This window comes from Phoca vitulina, unplaced genomic scaffold (genome assembly GCF_004348235.1).
Source record: "Phoca vitulina isolate PV1807 unplaced genomic scaffold, GSC_HSeal_1.0 scaffold3, whole genome shotgun sequence".
Taxonomy (NCBI): Eukaryota; Metazoa; Chordata; class Mammalia; order Carnivora; family Phocidae; genus Phoca; species Phoca vitulina.
This window is the reverse complement of record NW_022589706.1, coordinates 76,260,303-76,286,313: the sequence shown is the minus strand read 5'-3', so window position 1 is coordinate 76,286,313 and position 26,011 is coordinate 76,260,303. Positions and strand designations below refer to the sequence as shown.

The window sequence follows — 26,011 nt, the reverse complement described above, 5'->3', positions numbered from 1 at the left end:
CAATTTGTTGGTATATATTATTCTAGTAGTCTCTAAGAAAGCTATTTCCTTTTCTTATCTTATTGCACTAAGACTCCCAGTAAGACGGTCGAATATATATGTGTACTTTTTATATTTTGTATTCTTTTCTGAGTTCTGTCACTCCTCTTCAAATCTTCTTTTCTCCACTTTATTTCTGAGGTTTTTAGTTCTTTGTTGTTGTTTTATGTTGTTCTATCTTCTATCATTAAAAAAAATTTTTCTCTTGGTTTGAAATACTGGGTTATAGTTTTCATATGCTTTTTTCTCTATTTCATATTTTACTATAACAACTTAAAAAGGATTCAACTGTAATCCTTCTTGTGGTGTATTTTTAAGCTAAATAAGTTATTCTTTACCTTTAAGAGGGAGGGGTGGGTATAATAACTTTCTAGCCTCATGATTCTAAAGCTTCCTTTTCTCATGTTTTCATACAATGACACCTATGTATCATTGTCATTTCTGAGCTCTGTCTCTTCTCTCCCACTTTTATTTGGACCTGCATTTTTCTTTGCTTCTATTGTCCCTGTCCTGTTCAATTTGGATTCTACTCCCAGAAGTTTCTCCTTAGTGTTGGGCTTTGTCCAGGAAGGGAGCTCAGGTTTATTAAGTTTTATGAGTTCATAAGCTCCATATCTCTCCAGCACTTTCAGACCTTCCTGCTCCTCCCTTTGTACTCACCCTGATATTACAGTCAGCCAGTTTTGCTCCTGATCTCATATTCATCTCCCTTGCTTTTCAGTGAATACCTGTTGGCAGTTTGGGGGTCCTCCCATTCTCATGGCCTTCAGATGCTCTGTTGTCTTCCCACTGTTACCTCCTACCCAGATACTGGTACTAAGTTGACAGTTTGTTCCCACCTGCTCATATTATGAGCTTTATGAGGATTCTTTTTCACTTAGTTATGTTATACCCATGGTCTATATTTGTTATTATTATTGTTTTGCTATCCAAGATGTTCTACCTGTTTTTATGAGGAGATTCAGACTACAATGCCTCCATAATTATCTTCATAGAGCTTCAATATTCATGTATTAATTGGGGAGGGGGGTAAGTTATATTTTTTCAAGTTTTAAGCTTTTCCTGTATTTTTTAAATCAATCAAAATACAAGTTGAAATGATTATAATATGTTGATTCTGCCTTTTAGATAACTTTCAACTAATTTAAAAACTAACTTGTTTTGCTTTCTTGGCCTGAAATTAATGTACTCACAATCACTAGTCTATTCCCACACCTTCCCACTCCCAGCTTGCTGAAGGACACTCTTAGACTTAATGAAATAACAGAACTAGGCTTAAAATAATGCAATTTGTGATGACTGCCCAATGTTCTCAGACCAAACATTTGGAGGAGCTCATAATTGTATTTATTACCATTTTGTTGTTGTTGTTACAAAATTCTGGTTCTATCTGAGCCCCTTTCCCACCCTACAAATAGTCCAACTTAACAAACTGGCTGCCAATTATCTGATTGTGGTCCACATGTTTTGTTTAGCCTGCTTACTATTTAAAAAAATGAACAAAATAGTTGCCAACGCTTAAAAACCAGATTTCACATAAAAATCCAATTTCCTGGCTGCTCTTTAAAAATTGAGATCTTGTGTAATGAAGCCCATATTCCTCCTTGGAACCTGTGCCCTGACTAAACAGAGAATAGTCTCTCAGGTTTGTGATACTTTTCTCCCAGATAGTTTCTCTCATTTGTTACCTTCTAGTCCTCATAGACATTATAGGTTTGCAACCCATAAACTAGTATCTCTTTGATTTCAGAGTCTTATTTTGATTTCAGACTCTTATTTTGGCTTAAACCACTAAATATGTGCTGATGATTTCTAAATCTGTTTCTATTTAGTTATCCTACATACTCCCCAGAACCCACATATTCAATATCAAACTATTTTTTTCAAAACCTAATTTTCTCCCACTATTCCCTAAATGACCCAGTTAACATAATTGCATTCCTATAGTTGTCCAAATTAAAAAACTCAAGGCATCTCAAGCACATTGTATGTTGTATAGGTCTTTATTTACCACTGGCTTTCCCACTAGTCTATGGATTCCTTACAAGGCCAGATTATGATTTAGTTATCTCTGTATGAACAGTACTAAGACAAAAACATGAACTCAATGTGTCACATAAACAAATACATGAATTTTACAAATCAATGAAGATTATTTCATATCATGAATTTACTTCCTGTACTTTCTATATTATGCTTCAATTTCTGATTAAATCCCCCCCCCTCCCCGTTTTTGCTGGCACTTTTTCGGTGCCTGCTTTGTATTCATAGTAGAATCACTTAAATTTTTGCACCACATGACTGTAAAGTTAAAATGGCTATGTCAAAAGAAAACTTATTGACTCCACCATGACAATATGAGGGTTTTTAAGGTAACTTTAAAAATTCTGCTTTAAATATATAAGGATGCCAAATATTAACACTGAAAAAATATATTATTACTCATAAACAGAATCCTGAGAGGCACTGAACAGCTGTTGAAAAATTTGGCCCGTCACTATGCCAGCCTGAGTTTAATGACCTACATGTGAAGGACTACATATCCAATTACTAATCCTCACTCAGCTACTCTTTGCCCATATAGAGGCAGCTGAAAAAAAGATGCCCTACTAACATCAGAAATGGATCCACACTTTGTTGTCAATGTTCAGTTAAGAGATCTTTTAGACTTAAGATGAGGAAGAAACAAGGAGTGATCCACAACAGTGTTATAGCTGACATAGTTTTTCAAGTAAAATTTGAGGGTTTAAAGCAAGAATTACTTCAGTTTTGTGACTAGAGAACTCAAATTCTGAATTTAATTTTCTATTCATTAAAGCGTTTAAAAATGTTCAAATATCAAGAATAATTTACTTCACAATTCTTTCCGTACCAATATGGCAGTCTTCTATTCATCCATTGAAATCTCATTCTTATCTTCAAATTCTGCAATAATCACCTATTAGAAGTAGGATAAAACAAAAGCTAAAAATGACAGTCTACTAGATTATGTTTCAGTTCTCCCTCAGTTGACTTGGTCTATATATAGCAAAAAGATCATATAAGGTCATGTATTATAAACAATGAAATGTCACATGATGTTTTGCAAAACAGCATAAGAAAAATAGTTCAAGGAATGGAGAGTAAGACTTATGACTATAATGAAGAAAAAATTTTTAAACATTCTAGATTTAAATGCATCTTATTGGGAATTTGACTCACTCTTTAAATTTGATTTTCCATTTGAGTTGTGTGAAATCATGTGATACTGACAACCTTCTTCCGTATACATTATAGTTTAGGCGCAGCTATACGCTTTCCTATCAACTCCAGTAGAGAATTAAAGAGCTCTCCATCACTCTTTCGCATTTAAAATTTATAAAAGTAGGTATGCCTTACACCCCTCCTCCATCCCCATAGGAATATATAAACGAATACATGCCTGCAAGTATACACTTGCTTCGGGGTGGAAAAACAGACATCATTCTAACTACCTCCCCCTCCAAAAATCCTAACTCCAGACCCCGCCCAACATGAACTCCCTCCGCTTTCTTTCACTGCATGTCCAAACGTGGCGCAGTTCGATGACGTAAAGGCGTAAGCGCCGTAGCCTCCTACGCATAGCTTCCGTCCCTGCCTCTGGGAGTTGAAGTTTCCTAGGGAAGATTCGTGAGCTGTATCAAGACCGTTACGAGAAGGCTCTGTGTTGGTGCTCTCAGTTCCCTGACAACTCCTCAGCTCGGTAAGTCTCCTGGCACTGCCGCTGGCGCTTGCCTACTCTCTGGTCTTCTTTGGGCGCAAAAGGGGCTTTTGCGAGTGCCATTCTCAACTAGCAACACGGCTTCCGGGGGAGAGGGGAGTGGGGCTGTAGAAGTGGCGCCGCGACCCAGTTCCCGAAGGAAGTGATGTCAGATACAGAGCGTCCCCGGCGCCAAGTAGCTCCCTGATTCGCTGGCTGTAGTTTAATCCCTCCTCAAGTGCGTCCGCAGACAGGTCGCCTAGAGGGGAGTGTGGGGCGAGGCTCAACCCACCTGCTGTGGGGGCGCCTACGGTCGACGTTTGTATGGGGGTCGGGATCCGGTCCCTAGTGTTTGAAGAGTGTGAGTTTCCAAATAATGAAGGGAGAGGGAAATCTGGACTCTGAAGGGCTGGAAAACGAGTTGTGGTTCTGCCACTTCGTGGCTAGAGACCGGGAGCAGTCACTTTACCTCTTTAAATCGGCCTTATCTCGTTTCTCCAACGAGGGGCTGACGTAGCTGAGCGCTCTGAAATGTTGAGAGCTCAGGGGAAAGTTGTGCAGGTGCTGTTAGCCCCTTGGTGGTGAGCCGAGGATGGTTCTTAAGAGGACTGAGGCGTTACTTGATTTGAGTGAAATATGTTAAGTGTTAAAATTCGGGAATTTTTCTAGAGCTATAAAGAGGATAGCAACAGATGACTTTCTCACTTTTTGTTTTGGTTGTTTTTTAATTCCTTCTCTCCCTATCCCAGCCCAATCCTCCCAAGGGGCCTGACCGCTGAATCATGCGCTTTCGATACTGCAGATCTGGCCGGCGCGTTTTAAAAAGGGTTTTCTTTCTTTCCCTGTCACTGTCAGGTCATTTAATTCCATTTTGCAGGTATTCCAACATTCTTTTGGATCTTTCAGAAAGGGAGACTCTGTCATAAATTATGAAGACTATTTAGCCCAATCAAAATCCATGGAAGTTGGGTTTGTTTTGTTTTTTTAATTTTTATTTTGGCTATTCACTGATGTATGTGTGTGTTCCCTGCTGGAAGCTGTGCTAAGAACTGGAAATACAAGGAAGATTGAGATGCCCCCCCCCCCCTTTTTTAACACTACTTATTTGTCTCACACCAAATGGCCTTAGTCACTTTTATCCAGTTCTTGGTTTTATCAGACCACCTGATAACCAATTTCTGTGACTAAATAAACCAACCTTGTAAAAATTCTATATTAAACTAAATTTCACACAGATATTTCTATAATTGCTACAAAATATTGCTCTTAAATACTTGTTGAACGTGGTTGAATAAATGAAAATGTACTGTGTCACTGCGTGTGAGGGAGGAACACAAAACTTCTGCTATGGAGCTTATAAACTGTGGCAAAAACTTTAGAAAGCAAGTATACCGAGTAAAAAAATGCCACATTTTGCTTCAGGTCATCTGAACAAGCTAGTACATGGTGAAATGCTTATTGTATGGTATAGGAAGTGAGAGTTGGTACACATCTTTGTAGAGTGTGATGTAAGCAGTAATATATTGGATCTCAAGCTAGCATTTCTTTTTTATTTTGTGCCTCAATGTATCTAGCTTATCAAAGCTTTAAAAATATTCACTCGCTGCAGTGCATTTTCTTAATTCGGAATAGCTTTAAAGATAATGAAAATGTCGACTAGCTCATGACCTTTCCTTGTATTTGATAGGCTGTTTAAAAACATTAGTATGCAATGATAGGCCAGGTTAAATTTAATTTAGACTTCTCAGGTAGGAAAGACAAAAGCTCCCCCTGGTGTACATGAGCTATAAAACACTGCAATATATTGCTTTTTTAAAAATTTTTCACATTATAGAGCCAGTCAATACTTGCAGTTTTTTTAACAGAATAAAGAACTAGCAAAACACAGTGCCACTGACGAACAGAAATGTCCTCTTTTGGAATATTAGTCATTGTTTTATGAAGAGAGCAATTCGTTTCCTGTGAATTTTAATTGTGCTTTTAAGTTTGCACATTTAGCTTGGTGAGCAGGTTTAGCTTGTTTTCTACCATGTACTGTTTTGCATACATGCATTGCTTTTATTTAATGTACTGTGTATAGAGAGGCAGTAAAATAAAAGTGATTCTGGGGATCACAATATATATTTTAAAATTTTCTTCCTTCTAATTTTTTCAGGCTTACTGAGTTTCCCTGTCTCCTATTTCTTAAGTTGAATGCTTATGTTTTTTCCAGCTTTTTAAGAACACTCTTTAATGAATGAACTTAAGGTTATACATTTATCTCCAGTTAACTTTTTGCTTGTATCTCTCTCATCCTGCTATTAAGTCTTTCAGTAGTTCTGACATATTTTGTCATTCTGTTTCTCTGAATTCTGAGATTGTCAGGATGTCTTCTAATTCATCCATTACCTCTTGGACTCCAGATAATCTGGAGTTTGTCTCATCTCTTGAAATTTTTATATCTTAATTTCCTGGTTTCCAAATAGGTTCTTTTTCATAGATTTTTCTTTTTGCTTTTTTTATGCCTGCTTTTGTGCCCGATTTCTTGTTTTGTTTTTATGGTTCTATCCCTATGATCTCTTGAAAGATTCCAATCAAACTTATTTTAGTCTTTTTCACATTGTCCTATTATTTTCAATTTGTGAAGAGTGAATTTATCTCCTGATTGTTGATTTTGTTCGGTTTTTCCCATCCATTTCTGTCTTTTTGTAAGTTTGCTTTGCATAGTCCTCTCATGGAATTATCACTTCCCCTCTCCAAACCATCTGTCTATCTGCAGCTGATTTTGTGGTTGCTCCTACCCCTGGCCCTGTTAAATGCTTCATTCCACAGCACAGCTTGCATAGGTGATACAGAATTCTAATCCTGTAGTGTTCTAAGTTCATATGTCATCTCATGGTTTGGCCCTGGTTGTAGCTGAGAAGCTGTCTGTTTCACACTTTGGGTTTCCCCAGGTAACCAGTGTGGTATAAGCCATTAGTCTAAATTTCACCTGTTTTCAGCCTTTTTTCATGGAAAAAGGAGCCCCACCCCCAACACTAGTTTAAGGGTTCATCTTAAACTTTGTTAGGGGCGCCTGGGGGCTGAGTCAGTTAAGCATCTGATTCTTGATTTTAGCTCAGGTCGTGATCTCAGGGTTGTGAAATTAAGCCCTGCATAGGGCTCCACGCTCAGCAGGGAACCTGTTTCTCCTCCCTCTGTCCTTGTCCCTGCCCCCCCCCCCCAGTGCATGTGCTCTTTCTCTAAAATAAGTAAATAAATATTTTTTTAAAAACAATAATAATGCTATTCTCTTTCCCATCCTCTTTAAAGCTAAGAAAATTCCCAGTTGCCTTTAATAGCAGACCCAGCAGAAACAATATCTATTTTAGTTCTTGTTTTTGGTTTTGAGAGAAGCTATACCTTTTTTGTTTCCCCTTGTATTTTATCTACTGTTGTCATGTATTTCAAGATTGAGAGACAGGATGCCTCAAAACGTGAACTTTTGGCAACTATCTCTAGGAAGTCTGTCCCATTTTTGTATTCAGTGGAAAGGAATTGAACTGGAGCTATTTTTTTCTCCTCTTTCAGTTACACAGTGTTCTCAGAGCCCTCCAACAGCTGGGGTGAAGCCACACAGCTCTTTTATATTCTTTGGAAACCCTCATTTTCTAAATAAGATTTTGGATTTCTGGGAGAAAGTAGAGTTAGATCTGGGTTTGAATCTTAGTTCCATCACTTCATTTGTCTATTCATTCCGCAAGTATTTTGAGGACTTTGTCCTAGATTTGTTCTAGGTGCCTTGTTTCTTAGGAATTAATTAGTACTTTTGTAATTTGGGGCAAGTTACTTTATCTCACGGTGCCTTCTTTCTAAAGTAGGCATGATGCTGTCTACCTTGTAGGGTTGTTTTAAGGATTAATTTAGATAATACATTATTTAGCACAATAAGAATTAATAAATGTTCATTATAACCACTTTCATTACTTTTTAAAATCCTTTGTAATATATTCACTCATTTGTTTATTCCACAAATATATAATAAGCATCTACTAACTGCCAGGCACTGTGTTAGTAATGTAATGTGGCGATATAATATTAGGCAAAAGCAGACCATCCGTGCCTATAGGCAGTTTCCAGTATAAAATCAAATTTGGGTTGTCATTTCTAGGAGATATTTTCCCCAAACTAAGGGTACTGTTTGGTTAGTGCCATAAGGAAAACTTGTGAACTCTTACTTGGATTACTAGATGGTTCTTTCCCCTTCAGTAATTTGTGACTTAGCAAAATGCCAGGGTTTTTGCTGTAGCCCCCAAAACACACATCTAAAATTCATCTGTCAGTCAAAGTTTGGTAAACTTTGTGTTTTCTTAGTTATCCCCATGTGTCCTGTTAAAACATTACACTTTTAAAGAAAGCAAGAACCACATAATAAAGCTGCTTAAATTATCTTCTGCATGGTTTTGTCCTTTCCATTATCTGAATTGTTGGGATTTTTCTCTTAGATATTAGCTTCTCTGCATAGACTTGTTAGCCATCTCTTTTAAGAAGAAAGAATCATAGAATTTTCTTTAATGCGAATAGAACATTTGCAAGTCATGCTTAGTCTTTGCTAGGCATAAATAAATTTTTAAGTTGTAGTGTTAGTAATCTGTTAAAGAGAAAAGAAATCTTAGTATTTTTAACTCTTTCCTAATCTGAAGGTAAGTTCAGTTCTAGACAATAGATATAAAGATGTGCGTGGTTAATCCAATTAAATATGTTTGAGATGGTCCTACACATCCCATGACTGATTATAAGATCAGCTTATATATTTTGTTTTTCAGCCATGGCTAACATGGATATTTATAATTACATATTTACAATGAAATATACTGAGAGGAAACCAAATTTGTATTCTTCACTGTCCAAAATAGGTAAATCTATAGCTTATCTTTTGTCAGAAATCATTTCTGAGTGTACACCCAGATAATGAAAGTAACATTTCCCTTGTACTGTAGCATTAATGACAACTAAAAAAAGATTCTTCCCATCACTTTTTTAAAAGTATTTTTTCTTTCATAAAGCAATATATTTTCATTATATAAATATAGAAAATGCAAAAAACCATGGATAAAAATTAAACATGTTTATGTGTACATATTCTTTTTAAAACAAATTGGATATAATATATATGTTTTTTTTTTTATTTTTCTCTACTTAGCATAACCATTTCCTTTTATCACTGAATAATTTTGGGAAACATGATTTTTACTGGATGTTTAGTATCCCCAGTCCATGTTACAGATGAATTTATTTACAGCTACCTCTTGCTGACATTCAAGTAGTTTCTAATTTTTCATTGTAAAAAATTATGCTGCAGGACATATACCCTTTTGCATTAATTTTGTGTATATTTCTGATCCATTTACAGGAATTTATTCTAAGGAAATAAGTTACTGGGTCAAAGGGTATCATGACATTTTAAAGCTCTTGAAACGGATCTGTGTAACCTTCTGCAAAAATTGTCCAAGACTGCTACTAGTATATGCAAACACCCATTTCATCAAATGGTCTTTGCCAGTAAATGGCATTTAATTGTCTAAATTTATATTTTTATTCGTTATTGATAGGATTTAATTTTAATCACATCTTTTGATCTTTTTTTTACTTTTTGTATGTGTTTGTAACTTACCTGTTCACGTCAAAAGTTGCCTTTCAGTATTTTCAGAGGCATCAAATAATGACCTCTGAAATGTTGCCAGCATTTATTGAGTCTTCTAATGTTGAAAGAAAGCAAAGCTTAAGTGAAGATCAAGAGAAGAGCCAGAAGCCAAGATTAGGTGAAGGGTTTGAACCAATATCTAAACGACAGATGAAGAAGCTAATTAAACAGAAACAATGGGAAGAACAACGAGAACTCCGCAAGTATGTTTCAAAATGCATATATATGCTACCCCATTCAGGAGTGCTGAACTTTGCATAGCCCTTCGACACATCAGAAGTAATTGTGATAATTAAACCTGGGGCTCTGTATGTTGTCAGCCAGCACTGTCGATTGGCTGTTAAAACTGTATTTGTTTCTGCCTTGGTGGATTTACACTACACTTTTTCTCACCCAGAACCTGTTATGAGTAGCAGCACAGTTTCTGAAATAACTGACTTAGATAAGGGATATAGTTAGCATCCATGTCCTAGATATAGAACAAAAATAACCACCTCAGAAAGATCAAATTTAGGCCTAACATTGATTTTGCTAGAAAAACCATTGTAGGTTTTGGTGAGAGCAGTTAAGCTGAAGCTGTTATTATATAATGCCAACATTTATTGAGGGAAAATAAACTATAGTTGATGTAGATGATAGAAAAAGTAGGTTTTTTTTTAAAAAACACTTCTACTTTGCTGTATTCTGTATTAATGTTGTTTGAAAATCATGTAGGAGAAGAATGATAAAAGTAAAAATTCATCCTTAAGTCGAAAATTCAGTATTTTATGAAGTCTTAGTATAGTATATTACCAATAATAAATGAAATTAGGAGTAGTAAGGGTTTGTGTAGAAGGTATTATATTGTTTTTGCAAAATTATTTTCTGTCTAAAGCTTTTTGGTGGACGGTATAAAATTGCTGACATTTGATCCATAGAAGTAGCAGTTTCATGTGGTTCAGCCTGTTAATTTAAAAAAATTATTGGCTTTTTTTCTGTTTAGAAGAGTCTTGTAAATATCTCAATATGTAAATAACAACAAAAAGTTTCAATTCCTAATTTTAGACAAAAGCGGAAGGAAAAACGCAAGAGAAAACAATTAGAGCGACAATGTCAACTGGAATCAAACTCAGATGGAAATGACAGAAAACGTATTCGAAGAGATGTTGTTCACAGTACACTCCGCCTTATCATTGACTGCAGTTTTGACAGCTTGATGGTATTAAAGGTATCATGAATCATTCTCAGAAAAATCCTGTAGGTAAAGTAGGGTGAGGGGCACCTGGATGGCTCAGTCGGTTAAGCGTCTGCCTTCAGCTCAGGTCATGATCCCGCCTCGGGTCCTGGGATTGAGCCCCGCGTTGGGCTCCCTGCTCAGTGGGGAGCCTGCTTCTCCCTCTCCCTCTCCCACTGCTTGTGCTCTCTCTCGCGCACTCTTTCTCTCTCTCAAATAAATAAATAAAATCTTTAAAAACAACAAAATAAAGTAGGTTGAATAATTCTTGCTTTAATAGGTAATATCACTTTGATATAAATTTATATACTAAAATGCATCTCAAAGTTTTCCAAGATCATGCCCCCTAAGTTAAACTAGCTAATAAATTGCTCTTATTTATATGCGTAGAAGAGAGAGACACAGACACCGTAATTAGATTACAAGACTCAGTAACTATATTAATCGTAAAGATCCAGGAGTGTTTTTGTTATTTGTCCTAATCAGGAGAAGAAAGTAAGAAATGTGATTGGTTTAATAGAATTATTTCTTATTTACTAATTTGAGAAAATTGGCTGTCTGAACAATGTTATTGAAGAAAACATGCTTTACTTACTTTCCAAACCGTTAGTAAGTTACGAAAATAGCAGTAGTATGGCTCTAAGAGAGTTTTTCTTCTTTTGTTCTCTCTTAAGAGGAGTAAATATTTTCATGAATTAGCATTTTAAGTGGATACAAAATTGAAATTATTGGTCAGGGTATTGACTTTACTTATAGTAATTATTATGTTAGTATGTACTGAAGTTGAATGGAAAATGTCAGAAAGGGCCTGTATTTCCAGAGGAAAAAATGTACCTGTCTAGTCCCTCTCTTCTGCTTATTCTATTCTACTAAGATTGTGGAATGGTCATAGATGATTTTCAAAATGCTGCTTGAAAAATTGCACTCTTTTATAGGACATTAAGAAACTTCATAAGCAGATTCAACGATGTTATGCAGAAAATCGACGAGCACTGCATCCTGTGCAGGTATGTTTGGGGAATTTAAAACAGATTCCAGGTTCCTTTTATAAGTTCCTCAGGAAAAGGCAGAGATATTCCCAATTGCCTGTACAAGAATCTTACAGATGCTTTTCCTTAGAGAACAAAATGCCTATTTGAAAAATGTTTTCATTTGCTACAAAAATAAAATGTTTTCAACATTTTTTCCCATGTCAGTCTTAGTCACACGTTGCACGGTCATCATGTTTTGTACACACTGATCTCATTCCTGTGTAGTTGAACATCTTCACTAAAGGATATATACATATTTCCATACCAGTTTCTCAGCTCTCAATTCCTTCCCTCGCAGGAAGTGAGGGAACTGCCCCCAACTTGATGTGTGCCATCCTACCTGTGGTTAGGTTACTTCTACCTAAAGGATTTTGAGTCTGTGACCATTTTGAAAGGTATTTCCTTAGACTAATTGGTGGCTGTTAAGAGTAGTTAGGGTCTTTTTTCTATTTGTTTGAATTCTAGGTGACCTAAAAATTAACACTGGCTCACTGATGTTAAGAACCTGAAACTCTTAATATATTTCTGGTTAGATATTTATTTTCTTTTATCAAGTGATAGTATTTTTATATTTTTACGTTTTATATTCTTCTCACCCTCGATTAGACTTGCAATAGGTGTCAGGGTTTAGAATCAAAGGAGAATTATGAAGACTATGGACTCGTTAAAAACAGTGGCGGCAAAAGAAATTTAATGAAGACTTGACAGGAAGTAGGGAGTTTGTAGAAGGGCTGTCATTAAGGGAGAGTCAGATTGTAGCTGCTTGTAAAATGGGAGAAAAATGTGGATGGAATACTCAAGGTAGTGGGTTATGAGATACATGAAACATGTCACTTCTACTGCACATTTATTCTTGTATGTTTAAAGCATGTCACAAATTTATTTTTTTTCTAAAATGACTATATGTTATGGTTCATTGATGATCAGATGAGTATAGAAGAGAAATATAATATTGGACTCTAATAGTCATTTGCTCTCTCTGTGTCCACCAATCTCTTTACCAGTTTTACTTGACAAGCCATGGAGGCCAGTTGAAAAAGAACATGGATGAAAACGACAAAGGATGGGTCAACTGGAAGGTAATTAAAGTAGTTGAACTCTCACATAATTCCAGGTATTTTTACGCTTAAATTTTTTACCTAAATTCACATAATGCCAATAAATATAGGAGTCTCTTTAGAGATATACAGTCTCTAAACCCTGTATATCACTGTACCTAAGTCTGATGTTACTAATGGGAGAAGCTAAAGAAACTGAAATGCCTGTTCACATCTGTTCTCATTAATCTCATTTATTTTACCACCAACTTTATTTTTTAATTTTTTTATTTCTATTTTTTATTTAAATCCTAGTTAGATAACATATATGGTAAAATTGGTTTCAGGTGTAGAATTTAGTGATTCATCACTTAACATGCAATACCCAGTGCTCATCACAGCAAGTGCCCTCCTTAATTCCCATCACCTGTCCAGCCTATCCCCTGCCCACCTCTCCTGCTGCAACCCTCAGTTTGTTCTTTACTGCCAACTTTAAAACAATTTTTTAAAACAGGAAAAATTTTAAAGGTCTATGTGTACAATCGCTACCTAGCAAACTGGTGATAAATTATTTGTAAGAGTGAAGTCACTTTAAAATTTGGAAATATACTTGCATTCTGTTTCTACTAAATCTGTGCCATCCCATATGGTGTCCACTATCCATCCACATGTGGATATTGAACTACTGAAATGTGACTGGTCTGAATGGAGATGTGCTTTAAATGTGAAATATACATTGGATTTCAAAGACAGTACAAAAAAAGGGAGAGAATGTAAAATACCTGCTTGAAATTTTTTTTAAAAAAATTTACTATATGTTAAAATGATAACATATTGGGTATATTGTATTGGGTACAATATATTAAAATTAATTTCACCAATTTTGCTTTTTTTAATGTGTCTACTGAAAGATTTAAAATTACATATGTGGCTCACATTTTTTTTTTCTATTGGACTAAACTGTTCTCATTTGCAAAGATGACGAATAAAAAAAAAAAAAAAAAAAAGATGACGAATAGATTGGCTTTAGTACTAATGCCTGAGGAACCTTGCCCTATTCAGCGAAGTACTGGGTTAGTCCTATTTTTTTTCTTTCTCAAAGCCAGTTTTTACGTGACAAACTTTCCCTCTCACGCTCACTAATCCCATAATGACTGCATTTATTTTATTTTATTTTATTTTTTTTAGAGAGAGGTGGGGGCAGGGGGAGAGGATCCTAAGCAGGCTCCATGCCCAGCATAGAGCCCGACGTGGGCTTGATCTCATGACCCTGAGATCATGACTTGAGTCGAAATCAAGAGTCAGACGCTTAACCGACTGAGCCACCCAGGCACCCCTGCATTTATTTTAGTCATAGCCTATGGTGTGAAACATTTTCAAAAGCTTTCCTGGGTTTTAGGGGCACCTGGGTGGCTCAGTCGTTAAACGGCTGCCTTCGGCTCTGGTGATGGTCCCAGGGTCCTAGGATCGAGCTCTGCATTGGGCTCCCCGCTCCTCTGGGAGCCAGCTTCTCCCTCTCCCGCCCCCCCCTCCCCCGCTTGTATTCCCTCTCTCGCTGTCTCTCTCTTTCTCTCTCTGTCAAATAAATAAATAAAATTAAAAAAAAAAAAAAGCTTTCCTGGGTTTTAAAGTACAATATATTTACCAAGTTTTATATTCATGCCTATTTTCCTAAGAAATAATGTAATTAGTATAGGCATACTTTCAGTTATTTTGTGGCTTGTTAAAATTTGTTATTTATACCACCAGTTTTCCAGAGACTCACGAGTTCACTGGTCTTTACTCAGGTCCCTCTAGGGGCCCCTATTAAGCATAGGTATCAAATTAATAATACCGTTTTCCAGAAAAGTGGCTATATATTACCTAGTAGGTTATACATTTTAGGTGAGAAGTCTCCTTTTTTTTATTTCTTTAAAAATTACTAGATAAATGCCATCTGAGTCTGGTGATGCATCATCCTTTATTCTGTCAATGTAGTTTGCAAAATTCTGACTGACAGCTGTTGTTCAGTTTTGGACCTCTAACCTGGTAATTTTGATGAAGACTTCAAATGTGTATCTTTGTAGAAACAAGTGCATGGAATTTATTAAATCTATAAGCCATTTCCTTTTGTGATGATTCATGCAGATGGAGGGGAAGGATTGGAAAAGGCATTCTTTGGTTGGAGAACAGTGTGAGCAGATATGTGGCCAAAAAAAATGCATTTGTTTTATTGGAACAGAGATAAAGTTAGAAAACTAGGTTAGTGCCATATTCAAGAAAGAGTTATTAAGTAAAGGGATTTAAGTTTTATCCTACAGGTAAAGATAAAACATTGAAAGTAGGTTTTTTAGAAAGTGAGTCTGCCATTGATGTGTGGAAGTAAATTGGAGGGATCTGGGGCTAGAGACAGGGAAATAACAGTAGGAGGCTACTTAAATAATCAGGTGTGAGGTGATGAGGAATTGAAATAATAGGTTCTCAGTAATACATTGTAAAATATTCTTTCATAGTTCCCTTCATATGCTGTTGGGTGGCTTTGTCTAAGGAAGAGAAAATAATCGTTTTTAGCCAATTTTCACAAAATCCTATTAATTAATAACATCTTTCTCCTTATGTCTTAAAGGATATCTACATCAAACCAGAGCATTATAGTGAATTCATAAAGAAAGAAGACCTGATTTATCTAACATCAGACTCACCTAATGTATTGAAGGAATTAGATGAATCAAAGGCCTATGTGATTGGAGGGTTAGTAGATCACAACCATCACAAGGTATTATTAAGTTTTTATTTTTGTTTTTGCTCATACTTAAAATGGATATAACAATTTTCTTGATAGTAGCAATAATACTAATGATAGCTGATCATTATTGAGTGCCTACTATATTCTGAACTACCTTTCTAGCTAAGAAAGCATTTCACATATATTACTAGTTTGCTTAATCCTCCCTACAACACAGTGAGGTCAGTGCTGTTATTATCTATATTTTACAGATGAGGAACTGGAGTCACAGAGAAACTAAGTCTAAAATCAATAGTAGTAGGTGATAAAGCAGAGATTTGAAACCAGCAGATTGTTCCAGAGTCCACATGCCCAAATGATATGCTGTATTGATAGTAGATGCTGCTGATGGTAAAATTTATAGCAGTTTATACCAAAATTAATACCAAATGGTAAATTTATACGAGTTTTTAAATATGTTATTTTCATGGGGTGTGTTTTCTTTTCTCTTATATTTTGTACTTTTCTCTCTTCCTTACCCTCCTTACCCTCATTTGAATGAAAAATTACAGAAATTTACTTTCTAAAAGAAAACATTATTTTGTACTTTACCAACTACTTTGCAATATGCTAAATGCAACCCAACTCAAGAAAAACCATGTTTACCAAGTGTCTGAGGAAGTGCTATCAGCAGTAATATGAAGTAATCCATTATTCTTGTATAACATCACTCTGAGGTAGAACTCTCTGTGACATTGGGATAGTTTATATCATCTTGTCCATTATGGTAGCCATGTGGCTGGTGAGCACGTATCATGTACATAGTATGGTTGAGAAACTAATCAGTTTAAACTTAAGTAGTCACAATTGTGGGCATAACTGGACAGTGCAGCTCTGTAGCATCACAGGGAATTTTTATCAGAATGATCTTTAGCTTTTTAAATTTTTTTCTTAGTGGAAAAATTCTATTTTGTTATTTGTGTAGAATCAAATTTTTTTCTCTAATTTTTTTTTCTGAACTACATTAGTTTTGTTTTCAGAAGCACCTGTCTCAATCTATTATTTATCCCTAAAATTTGCAAACTACTGGTTAAGAAATTTAGCTCTTCTTTCTCCTGTACTTTGTCTTTTGGCTACTTCAATTCTGTTTAGAACAGGCTCTAAGGATTTTAATTTTGAGGAGAAAATTTGTATCCAACAATCTTTTAATTGATAGGGAAAATAAAATTTATAGGCAATTTAAAATGTTTTTCAAATCAGGTTTTCATTTACTCTGTCTTTGCCATTTGTGCCTCTTAATGTTATGTAATTGAAACATAGTTTTAGGGTCGCCTGGATGGCTCAGTTGGTTAAGTGACTGCCTTTGGCTCAGGTCGTGATCCTGGGGTCCTGGGATCGAGTCCCGCATCAGGCTCCCTGCTCGGCGGGGAGTCTGCTTCTCCCTCTGCCCCCCCCCCATGTGCTCTCTCTCTCTCTCTCTCATTCTCTCTCTCTCAAATAAATAAAATCTTTAAAAAAAAAATATATAGTTTTATCTTTATATGTATTTACATTCACAGGAAGAGTGATGGTGCTTCTCTAGGAATTCAGTTTGAGTATTTTATTTATTTATTTATTTATTTTAGAGATTTTATTTATTCATTAGAGAAAGAGAGACAGAGCACAAGCAAGGGGAGAGGCAGAGGGAGAGAGAGAAGCAGGCTCCCTGCTGAGCTGGGAGCCCGATGTGGGGCTTCATCCCAGGACCCTGGGATCATGACCTGAGCCGAAGGCAGACGCTTAACCATCTGAGCTACCCAGGCGCTCCCAGTTTGAGTATTTTAAACTGAGAGAAAGGCAGTGTGGAATGTGAAGAGCTATCTGAGTCAAAAGGCATGAGCCGGGTTTTTCTTGTGGTTCTTCCACTGAGGAGCTTTGTGATGGGGTTTCCTCATTTGTAAAGCTGTTGAAACAAATGCCCTAAACATTCTGACGATACTTATTGTCAGAAGAACACTTCCAGATTAGCAATTACACACACACACACACACTCACACACTTTGTCAGATAATGTTCTCTGAACTATAGTTTTTCTTAAAAGTACTTATTCTGTTGTAGACTTTAAGTTAAAATAATCTAATGTTCTAGTCCAAGTTATAGTATCTTTGTTTTAGGGACTCACATATAAACAAGCATCAGATCATGGAATTGACCATGCACAGCTACCCCTTGGAAATTTTGTGAAGATGAATAGTAGAAAAGTTTTGGCAATTAATCATGGTAAGCTATAAGGGGATTATGAAAATATGCCTGAGTGAACAATGTGAAGAATAACATTACCTTTGGACAAGTAGAAAATATACATCTTGCTGGAGAAAAAATTATAAAATGTAATCATTTATAATTTGTTTGAATATAGAAATAATACATGCGTATTTTAGAAAAAATTGGAAATACAGAAAAGTATAAAGAAAAAAAAGCTATAATTTCACTACCCAGAGATACTTGGTATTAACTTTTTGGTGTGTTTCCTTCCAGTTCTTTTCCTATACATATATAATATTATTTGTTACATAATTGGATTTTTACTCTGTTGCATAAAATTTTATAAATTTGGGTGTTTTCCCCCATTTATAATTATGTTTTCTGTCATTGAATCATTATTAATGGCTCCATAATATTCCATCATCTGAATATACAATAATGTAACTGTTCTGTTGTTGATTTTTTTTTCTTTTTTACTATTGTAAATAACATTGTGGTATTCTTGGACCTGAGTCTTTGCCTGGAGTTTTGCTTTTAAGATTTTTTTTAGTAGAAATTTTTGTTAGTATACAACTATTTATTGGGCTCTTTTTATGTGCTAAACATTTTCTCTACAGCGTGCTCTAGGGAACTATAGAAATGAACTTACTGATTCAAGGAATGAACTTCTTCTAAGACCTTTGATAGTGGAAATTACTTTTCCATAGAGTAATGCAAATTAAGCCCTTCAGCAATATATTAGAGTGAGAGTACCTTGCAGACAGTATTTATATTCTTTACCTCTGATGTAAAAAAAAAAAAAAAGGGCAGGCAAGATGCTCCCCAGAGTGAATGACTCTCTATAGGAAAGACAGAAGAAATTTAGATTAATGCTAACCTTTTGTTTTGTTTCTAGTTTATGTTACCATATAAAGAATAAAGAAGAATAGGAAGGAAATTAAAAAGGTCCCCTGCCTATTGATTATAATTGACAGAAGATAATGGTAAATCTTTGAGTGCTCATGAACTGAATTGAGAAAAAACTAGAGAAGAGGTTAACAGGCCTGGAGGGCCTTGGGGCAGATTGGCTCTGACAATGCATAGGAGAAGGAAGTGATACGAACAAAGTAGTTACTAGGACATATTAGCACTCTTCATACCAAGGCAGTGTTTTTTAAAATACAGAATGCAACATTGTGATGAACCTGGCTAAGAAATGTATGGAGTTTGTCTTTGTTGCAGTGTTTGAGATTATTCTGGAATATCTGGAAACCAGAGACTGGCAAGAAGCATTTTTTACTATTTTACCCCAACGGAAAGGAGCTGTTCCCACAGACAAAGCCTATGAAGGTTCTTCACATGACAAGAAATCTGCCAGGGTTGAAGATGGATTGGACAGTGATTCCAGTGAGGAAGAAAATAACAGAAATGAACTAGAATCACCACATGAAGAAGAAAAGCAGGATAAAGAAAATAGCAGTGAATCTACAGTGAACTCTATACCACACTAATGTCATCTGTTGTTTTTTGTTTTGTTTTTTGTTTTTTTAGCTTAAGGAAAACTTAGGAGAAAATGAGGTACTTTATAGAATATTCTAATTGGGAGAAAATTTTATTTCCTCTTATTTCTGTTGTGAATTTTTAAAACTTTTTTTAGAGCTAAGTGATAAAAAGCCCTGATAAAGTATTTTTGTTTTTGCATAAAATTTAAATGTTTAATTTTTAAAATAATTTTCTAAGTCTCAACAGTTTCTTGAGAATTTTACTTTATTGGTAAACCTTCATTCTCTTTTATTTACTGGATTATATTTTTTAGAATGTGCCTTCTGACCTTTCAGTTTTACTTTTTTATGTTTATATCAAGTGTCTTTCTGATTTATTGCCTACTTAGTTGTGGAGATAGATATTCATAAATCTCCTGTAAGTCTACCAAAATGTTCTGTATGGGAGGCTACCTCCTATTTGCAGCTTTTTTATTCAACTCAGTTACTTCAAAAGAATGCAGTTATTTTAGGAAGAAGTATTAGATTGATAAGCTCAACAATTTATTTCTTTTGGACTATGGAGCCCATCTCTGTTCCTTCTCTGTGATGCCTTTTCGTGTTCTAAAGCAATCACTGCAGAGTAAAGACTCTCTTTAATGTATTTTCTTAATTTCAATAATGGTGGTAAATTATTTCAATTACAAATGTAATTTTTCAGACTAGATTATTTTAAAAGGCCGTTGAGTATCAATTTTGTCTTAAATTTAAAAGGAAACAGCTCTTAGCTATCCTTTCCTTCTATATGAACTTCTATTAAATAAAATATTTCTTGGTTCTTAAAGTGAATAAAGTTAACTTTATATGTGCATCTGTCTACTAGCATATAATATGCAAGCTTATATAACTGTATGTTTCTGTAAATAAGCATGTATGAAAAAATATATATAATTGTAGATGTATCTGTCCATAATCATGTATCATTAATGATAACAGGACTGAGTTGCCAAATAGCTGTATTATTTGCATCAATGTTTGTGTGGAACAACACTAAGAATTTGAATTTCAGTAAGTGCAAAAATCCTTAACTAAATATTTGTATGAGGACATTGGCAAGGGAAGATGGGGCTAAAAGGAGATGTTTTTATTTTCTCCTGGTAAATGTAGAGCAGTTATGTTTAAAGTAGTGATTGTTCTTTGTCACAGCTAAAGTAAGATTTTAGAAGCCTTCACTGAGTTTGGATAAATTAAGTTTCTGTTCTTTTTACTCATTGGCATCTCAAATTATGTACACATTTGGTAGAAAGTTCATTAGATTTAGTATTGATATTACTGTCTCTTAATTTTTGTGCTTTATTCTTAGTAATCTATTATAGTTATCCATTTAAAATAAGGTCTGTGAGCAAGGTATATAAATAAAAGCCCCTACAATTCTAGAAGAGCAAAGCTTATGTCTTAAGTTGTATTTTTCAAAGGTTCAGGTTTTCCTGAGTAAATATGGTTTAGTACCATGAAACCCAGTTGACCCTTGAAAAGTGTGGGGGTTAGGGGCACCGACCCCCCCACACACAGTTGAAAATCCGTGTATAACTTTGTCCCAAAACTTAACTAATAGCCTACCATTGACCAGGAATCTTACAGATAACACAGTCAGTGTATTAACACATATTTTGTATATGTATTATATACTGTATTCTTAAACTAGAGAAAATGTTAAGAAAATCGTAAGAGAAAATACATTTATAATACTATACTGTATTGAAAAAAATTCACATATAAGTGGACCCATGCATTTCAAACGTGTGTTGTTCGGGGGTCAACTGTATTATGCCTTTTACTTAAATTACTTGATATGGAATGAGGCACAAGTTAATTTCGAAAGGCAGGGAAAAATCATTACAGGCACTGTGTAGTTTAATTGTCACTAATTATGAAAGCCCTGTATTATTTCCTAGGGCTGCCATAACAAATTACCACTGCATAGCTTAAAACAACAGACGTTTTTTCTCTTATAGTTCTGGAGGCTAAAAGCTCAGAGTCAAGGTGGATCGTGTTCCCTCTGAAGGCTATAGGGAAGAATCCTTTGTACCTCTTCTTGGTTTTTGGTGGTCCCAGCAATCCTTGCTGTTTCTTGACTTACAGCTGCATCACTCCAGTATCTGCTTTGTCATCAAATGGCTTCTGCCCTCAGTCTTCCTTGCCTGTGTCCCTCTTATAGGCATACCAATCATTGGATTAGTGTCCAGCATAATTCAGTATGACCTCATCTTAACCTGATCACATTTGCAAAGATCCTGTTTCCAAATAAGGTCATATCCAAAGGTACAAGATATTAGGACTTGAACTTACATTTGAGTAGGCACAATTCTATCCATACAAGTCCATATCTTAGGCTGTTGATGATGAGAAGGAGACACAACCTTCGCCTCAGAAAAGGTAAGTTTACAATTAGAAATAAGTAATTGATGGGGCGCCTGGGTGGCTCAGTCTGTTAAGCGTCTGCCTTCGGCTCAGGTCATGATCCCAGGGTCCTGGGATCGAGCCCCGCATCGGGCTCCCTGCTCTGTGGGGAGCCTGCTTCTCCCTCTCCTCCGCACTTGTGCTCTCTCACTATCTCTCTCTCTCTCTCTCAAATAAAATCTAAAAAAAAAAAAAGGTAAGTAATTGCTGAGGTATTTAAAAATGGTTTTTAAATAATACTAATCTCTTATTTTAATGTATCATTTTCTCTCAACATTGTTTTGGCTTATTGAGGTGCCTTATTTAAGACTTCACTAATATTGAAGTCACCTGTATTGGAACATAATAAAGGTAGGGAATTCGGCTAGTATTTTTTTTTTTAAGATTTTATTTATTTATTTGACAGAGAGAGAGACACAGCGAGAGAGGGAACACAAGCAGGGGGAGTGGGAGAGGGAGAAGCAGGCTTCCCACTGAGCAGGGAGCCCGGTTCCGGGGCTCAATCCCAGGACCCCGGGAGCATGACCTGAGCCGAAGGCAGACGCTTAACAACTGAGCCACCCAGGCGCCCCTCAGCTAGTATTTAAATAAATACATCAAAAGGAGATATGTCTCCTGAAATAATAAAATTTTCTCTTTGCAGTCTTAATAAATCAAGTTCATTCATAAAGGAAGGAGCATTCTTCGGACTGATTCTCCAGAAATCAGTGTGTTGCGATCTTGGAGCATTTGAAAACACTTGAGATTGGAAAAGAAAAAAAAAAGCAAGCAATTCTGAAAGAATGTTAAGGTGAATGAACAGTTATGAAACCCATCAATTACTGCCAATTACAAAGTAAAGTGATAGATCATTTCACTTTTTAGATGGAGAGAGTCACAGATGATATAGGTAAAATGCAAGAATTGTCCATAGAGCACTGAGAACATGTACAGACAGCAGTTGTAAAAAGAAAATTTAAAAAGGGGAAAAAATGGCAGAGATTAGAATTAATGACAGCAGTGGCCTATGGTGCTCATTAAACTTTGATCTCAATTGGCATAGAGATGTTTATGTGTTTCTAGCTCCTAGCCAGACACAATAGAGGAGGCACTTCATAAATGTGAAGGAGAGAAGCAGTGTCAGAATGAGGAGACAATAAAGTTAGTAGGAAGAGTAGGCTTAAATTTGGGCACAGTCACCTGTTATGAATTTGGGGAACTTAATGAACCTCTGTCAGTCTTTGTATCCTCGCTTGTGAAATAAGAATGTTACCCATTTATCCTATCTCTTAGGGTTGAGCAATCAATTGATTTGAAACCAAGAGCAGCTAACTTCACAATACTTCCTCATTAACATTTCTTCATAGCTTGCCTTGTTTCCCTTGTTTCTCATTCTTCTTTGACATTATCTGCCCCCCCAAAAAAATAAATAATATATAAGCCTTTGTTTCAGACTCTGCTTTCTGAGGAACCCAGATGTAGATAAGATTTTTAAAAATGTGGGGTGCCTGAGTGGCTCAGTCGTTAAGCGTCTGCCTTCGGCTCAGGTCATGATCCCAGGGTCCTGGGATCAAGCCCCACATCGGGCTCCCTGCTCTGCGGGGAGCCTGCTTCTCCCTCTCGCCCTGCTTGTGTTCCCTCTCGCTGTGTCTTTCTCTGTCAAATAAATAAAAAATCGTTAAAAAAAAAAAAATGTGAACTTTCTAAATTACCAGAATGAACACTCATGAAACAAAATATAGATATCACAGATCATTTAGTGAAATATTTTAAAAGGCAATGAAAACAGAATGCTAACATAAAACACAATAACCACACAAAACCAAATCTCTCCTATGAGCAAGTCTAAATGTCTAAAATCACCCAAGTTGGATTTAAAAAAAACCCAAACCTAAATAAATATATGTTGTACTTAAATAATGTTATTTAGAAGTGTTGAAAATAAAAGAATAGAGAAAGGCATATTGGGCTAATAATAAAAGAAAAAGAAGTCACAAGTTTAACATTGGGTAGAGATCATTATGATTAAACAAGGAACAGAAGGGCATGTTATAATGTTCAAGAATGCAATCTTTATGGGTGCCTGGGTGGCTCAGTCAGGTGTCTGCCTTTGGCTCAGGTCATGATCTCAGGGTCCTGTTCAGCAGAGAGCCTACTTCTCCCTCTCCCTCTACCCACCCTACCCCTGCTGTGCACGCACACATGCATGCTCTACCTCTCAAATCTTTTTTAAAAAATAAAAAGAATGCAATTCTTAATGATTTGACAGTTGTGAATATCAATGTACAAAGTAGCATAGTATTCAATTCATTGAGAAAAAACTTTGGGAATTCCATGAAATACTAAGAAATGCATTAGTATAAGGAGACTTTAACACATGCTTCCCAACCCATGATAGCTCAAATGGACAAAAGATAAATATATGGGAGATGTAAATGCTATAATTAATAATCGATATGTATCAAGTCCTCTAGGCTGAAAGTAGTTTTTCAGCGCCCATGTAATGTTCATAAAAGTATCTATATATTAGGCCACAAAAGAAAATAAGTTCCAAACATAAGAAATAGGCAGCTTCTCTGATAATACATTAAAGTAGGAAATAAACTTGTGAATGGGAGGAACGCCTTACCACCTAGAACTTTTTTCTTCAGTGTTAGATGGTCCTTATGGTAAAAATTAGTGTTAGAGATAAAGATGGTCATGACTTCATTATAAAATTTTAAAATGTGTTTACACATCACTTCAAAATGTATGAATCAAAATGGACAAAATTACAAAGACCACAGAACTACAACATGTACCCTAATAGTTGGAAAATTTTATTACACGTCTTTCTAATTGATAAATCGAACACAAAGAAAAATTAGGATATATAAAATTTGAAAAGCACAAATAACACTTTTTTTTTTTTTTTACAAATAACACTTTTGTTCTAATGGATAGATCTGCAACTTTGTGTCCAACAATTTTAAAATTCTCATTCTTTTCAAGTCATATGGGACATTTATAAAATTGACCATATGCTAAACCTCAAAACTACCCTCAAGAAAATAAAAGGATTGGTCATTTTTACAGATCACATTATCTGACCACAATGCAATTAAATCATTTAAAAATATAACAAGTTTGAAAAACACTCTATGGGAAGTAAAAAAAAAAAAAAAAAAAAACTTCTAAACAACTTGGTCACAGAAGAAAGTAAAAATTAGAATACATTTAAAAGTAAATTTAATGAAACCATGAATTAAAAACTTGTGGAATGTAGCTAAAGCAACATTTAAAGGAAAATGTATAGCCTAAATTGCTTAAGTTAGAAAAAAAAGACTAGTGTTATTGAGCTATGCATTTAACAAGTTAAAAGAAGGACTGCAGAATAAATTCAAAGTTGAAAGAGGGAAATAATAAAGATAGCAGTAATAATTAAACAGCATAAATATGAGGCTCAAGGCAAAAGTTGACTCTTTGAAAAGACTAATAGACTAAACTCTGGCAAAATTAAAATTTAAGAGGGAGAGAGAAGACATATAAATATGGAAATTAATAATGGAGACATTGGAAACATGAATGTTATAAAATACTTCATGTCAATACATTTGAAAGTTTATATGAAATAACTAAGTTATAAATTAACATTTCCAACTTAAAATTTAAAACCCCAAAGAATTTTTTAACTCAAAGTAAACTGGTGTAGTGTTTTAAAATATAGGCCCATTATGTTTTATAGGCATATCTGTGAGACATACAAATGTAAATAAGTCAACTTACAGAGACTCTTTGTAGATAATTAAAAATGAGGGAACACTCATTTTATGAAGCTTATTAACTGTGCTGTTAAAGTCTTATATATTTTCCCACTTATATATAGCTTTAATTATGGTAAAACACAACATTAAATTTACCATCTTAACCATTTTTAAGTGTACAGTTTAGTAGTGTTAAGTATTTTCACATTGTTGTGCAACAGATGTGTAGAACTTATTCATCATGAAGCACTGAAATTCTATGTCCACTAAACACTCAATTTCACCTCCCCTCTCCCACCAGCCCTTGGTAACCACCTTTCTACTTTGCTTGTGATTTTGACTACTTTAGATACTTCATATGGTGGAATCATACAGTATTTTGTCCTTTTGTGACTAAAGTCCTTTTACTTAGCATAATGTCCTCAAGGTTCGTCTATGTTGTAGCATGTGAAAGGAACTCCTTTTTAAGGCTGCATAATATTCCACTGTAAGTATGTACCATATTTTCTTTATCCATTCATCGGCTTCAACCTCTGGGCTATTTTGAATAATGCTATGAATGCGGTATGAAAATATCTCTTTGAGATCCTGCTTTCAATTCTTTTCCATATGTAGACTGAAGTGGGATTGCTGAGTCATATGGTAATTCTATTTTAATTTTTTGAGTAGTCTCTAGTGTTTTCCATAATGGCTGTATTATTTTACATTCCCACCAACTGCA

At 35.3% G+C, this 26,011-nt stretch overlaps 2 protein-coding genes across 4 annotated transcripts in view; one reads left to right on the top strand and one right to left on the bottom strand.

Moving 5' to 3' along the window:
* MTTP (microsomal triglyceride transfer protein) overlaps positions 1-3,254 on the bottom strand; it is a 54,557-nt gene extending 51,303 nt beyond the window's left edge. The window contains exons 1-2 of the mRNA XM_032400889.1: positions 3,241-3,254; positions 2,912-2,977 (exon numbers count right to left, since the gene is read on the bottom strand). The gene's annotated coding sequence lies outside the window, so the exon portion shown is untranslated. The remainder of the gene's footprint in view (positions 1-2,911; positions 2,978-3,240) is intronic.
* Positions 3,255-3,630: 376 nt separating this feature from the next.
* TRMT10A (tRNA methyltransferase 10A) lies at positions 3,631-20,709 on the top strand. 3 transcript variants are annotated; one of them, XM_032400886.1, is made up of 8 exons: positions 3,631-3,760; positions 9,406-9,622; positions 10,464-10,626; positions 11,568-11,639; positions 12,668-12,742; positions 15,306-15,455; positions 17,558-17,663; positions 18,870-20,706. In XM_032400886.1, the coding sequence occupies exons 2-8, from the start codon at positions 9,438-9,440 to the stop codon at positions 19,136-19,138; spliced, it is 1,020 nt and encodes a 339-aa protein (XP_032256777.1). In that variant the 5' UTR covers positions 3,631-3,760; positions 9,406-9,437; the 3' UTR covers positions 19,139-20,706. The 3 variants fall into 3 exon arrangements, with proteins under 3 accessions (XP_032256777.1, XP_032256776.1, XP_032256779.1); XM_032400885.1 differs by lacking the exon at positions 3,631-3,760 and adding an exon at positions 3,787-4,118 and having other exon boundaries at positions 18,870-20,707; XM_032400888.1 differs by lacking the exons at positions 3,631-3,760; positions 17,558-17,663 and adding an exon at positions 3,788-4,118 and having other exon boundaries at positions 18,870-20,709.
* Positions 20,710-26,011: the final 5,302 nt, after the last annotated feature.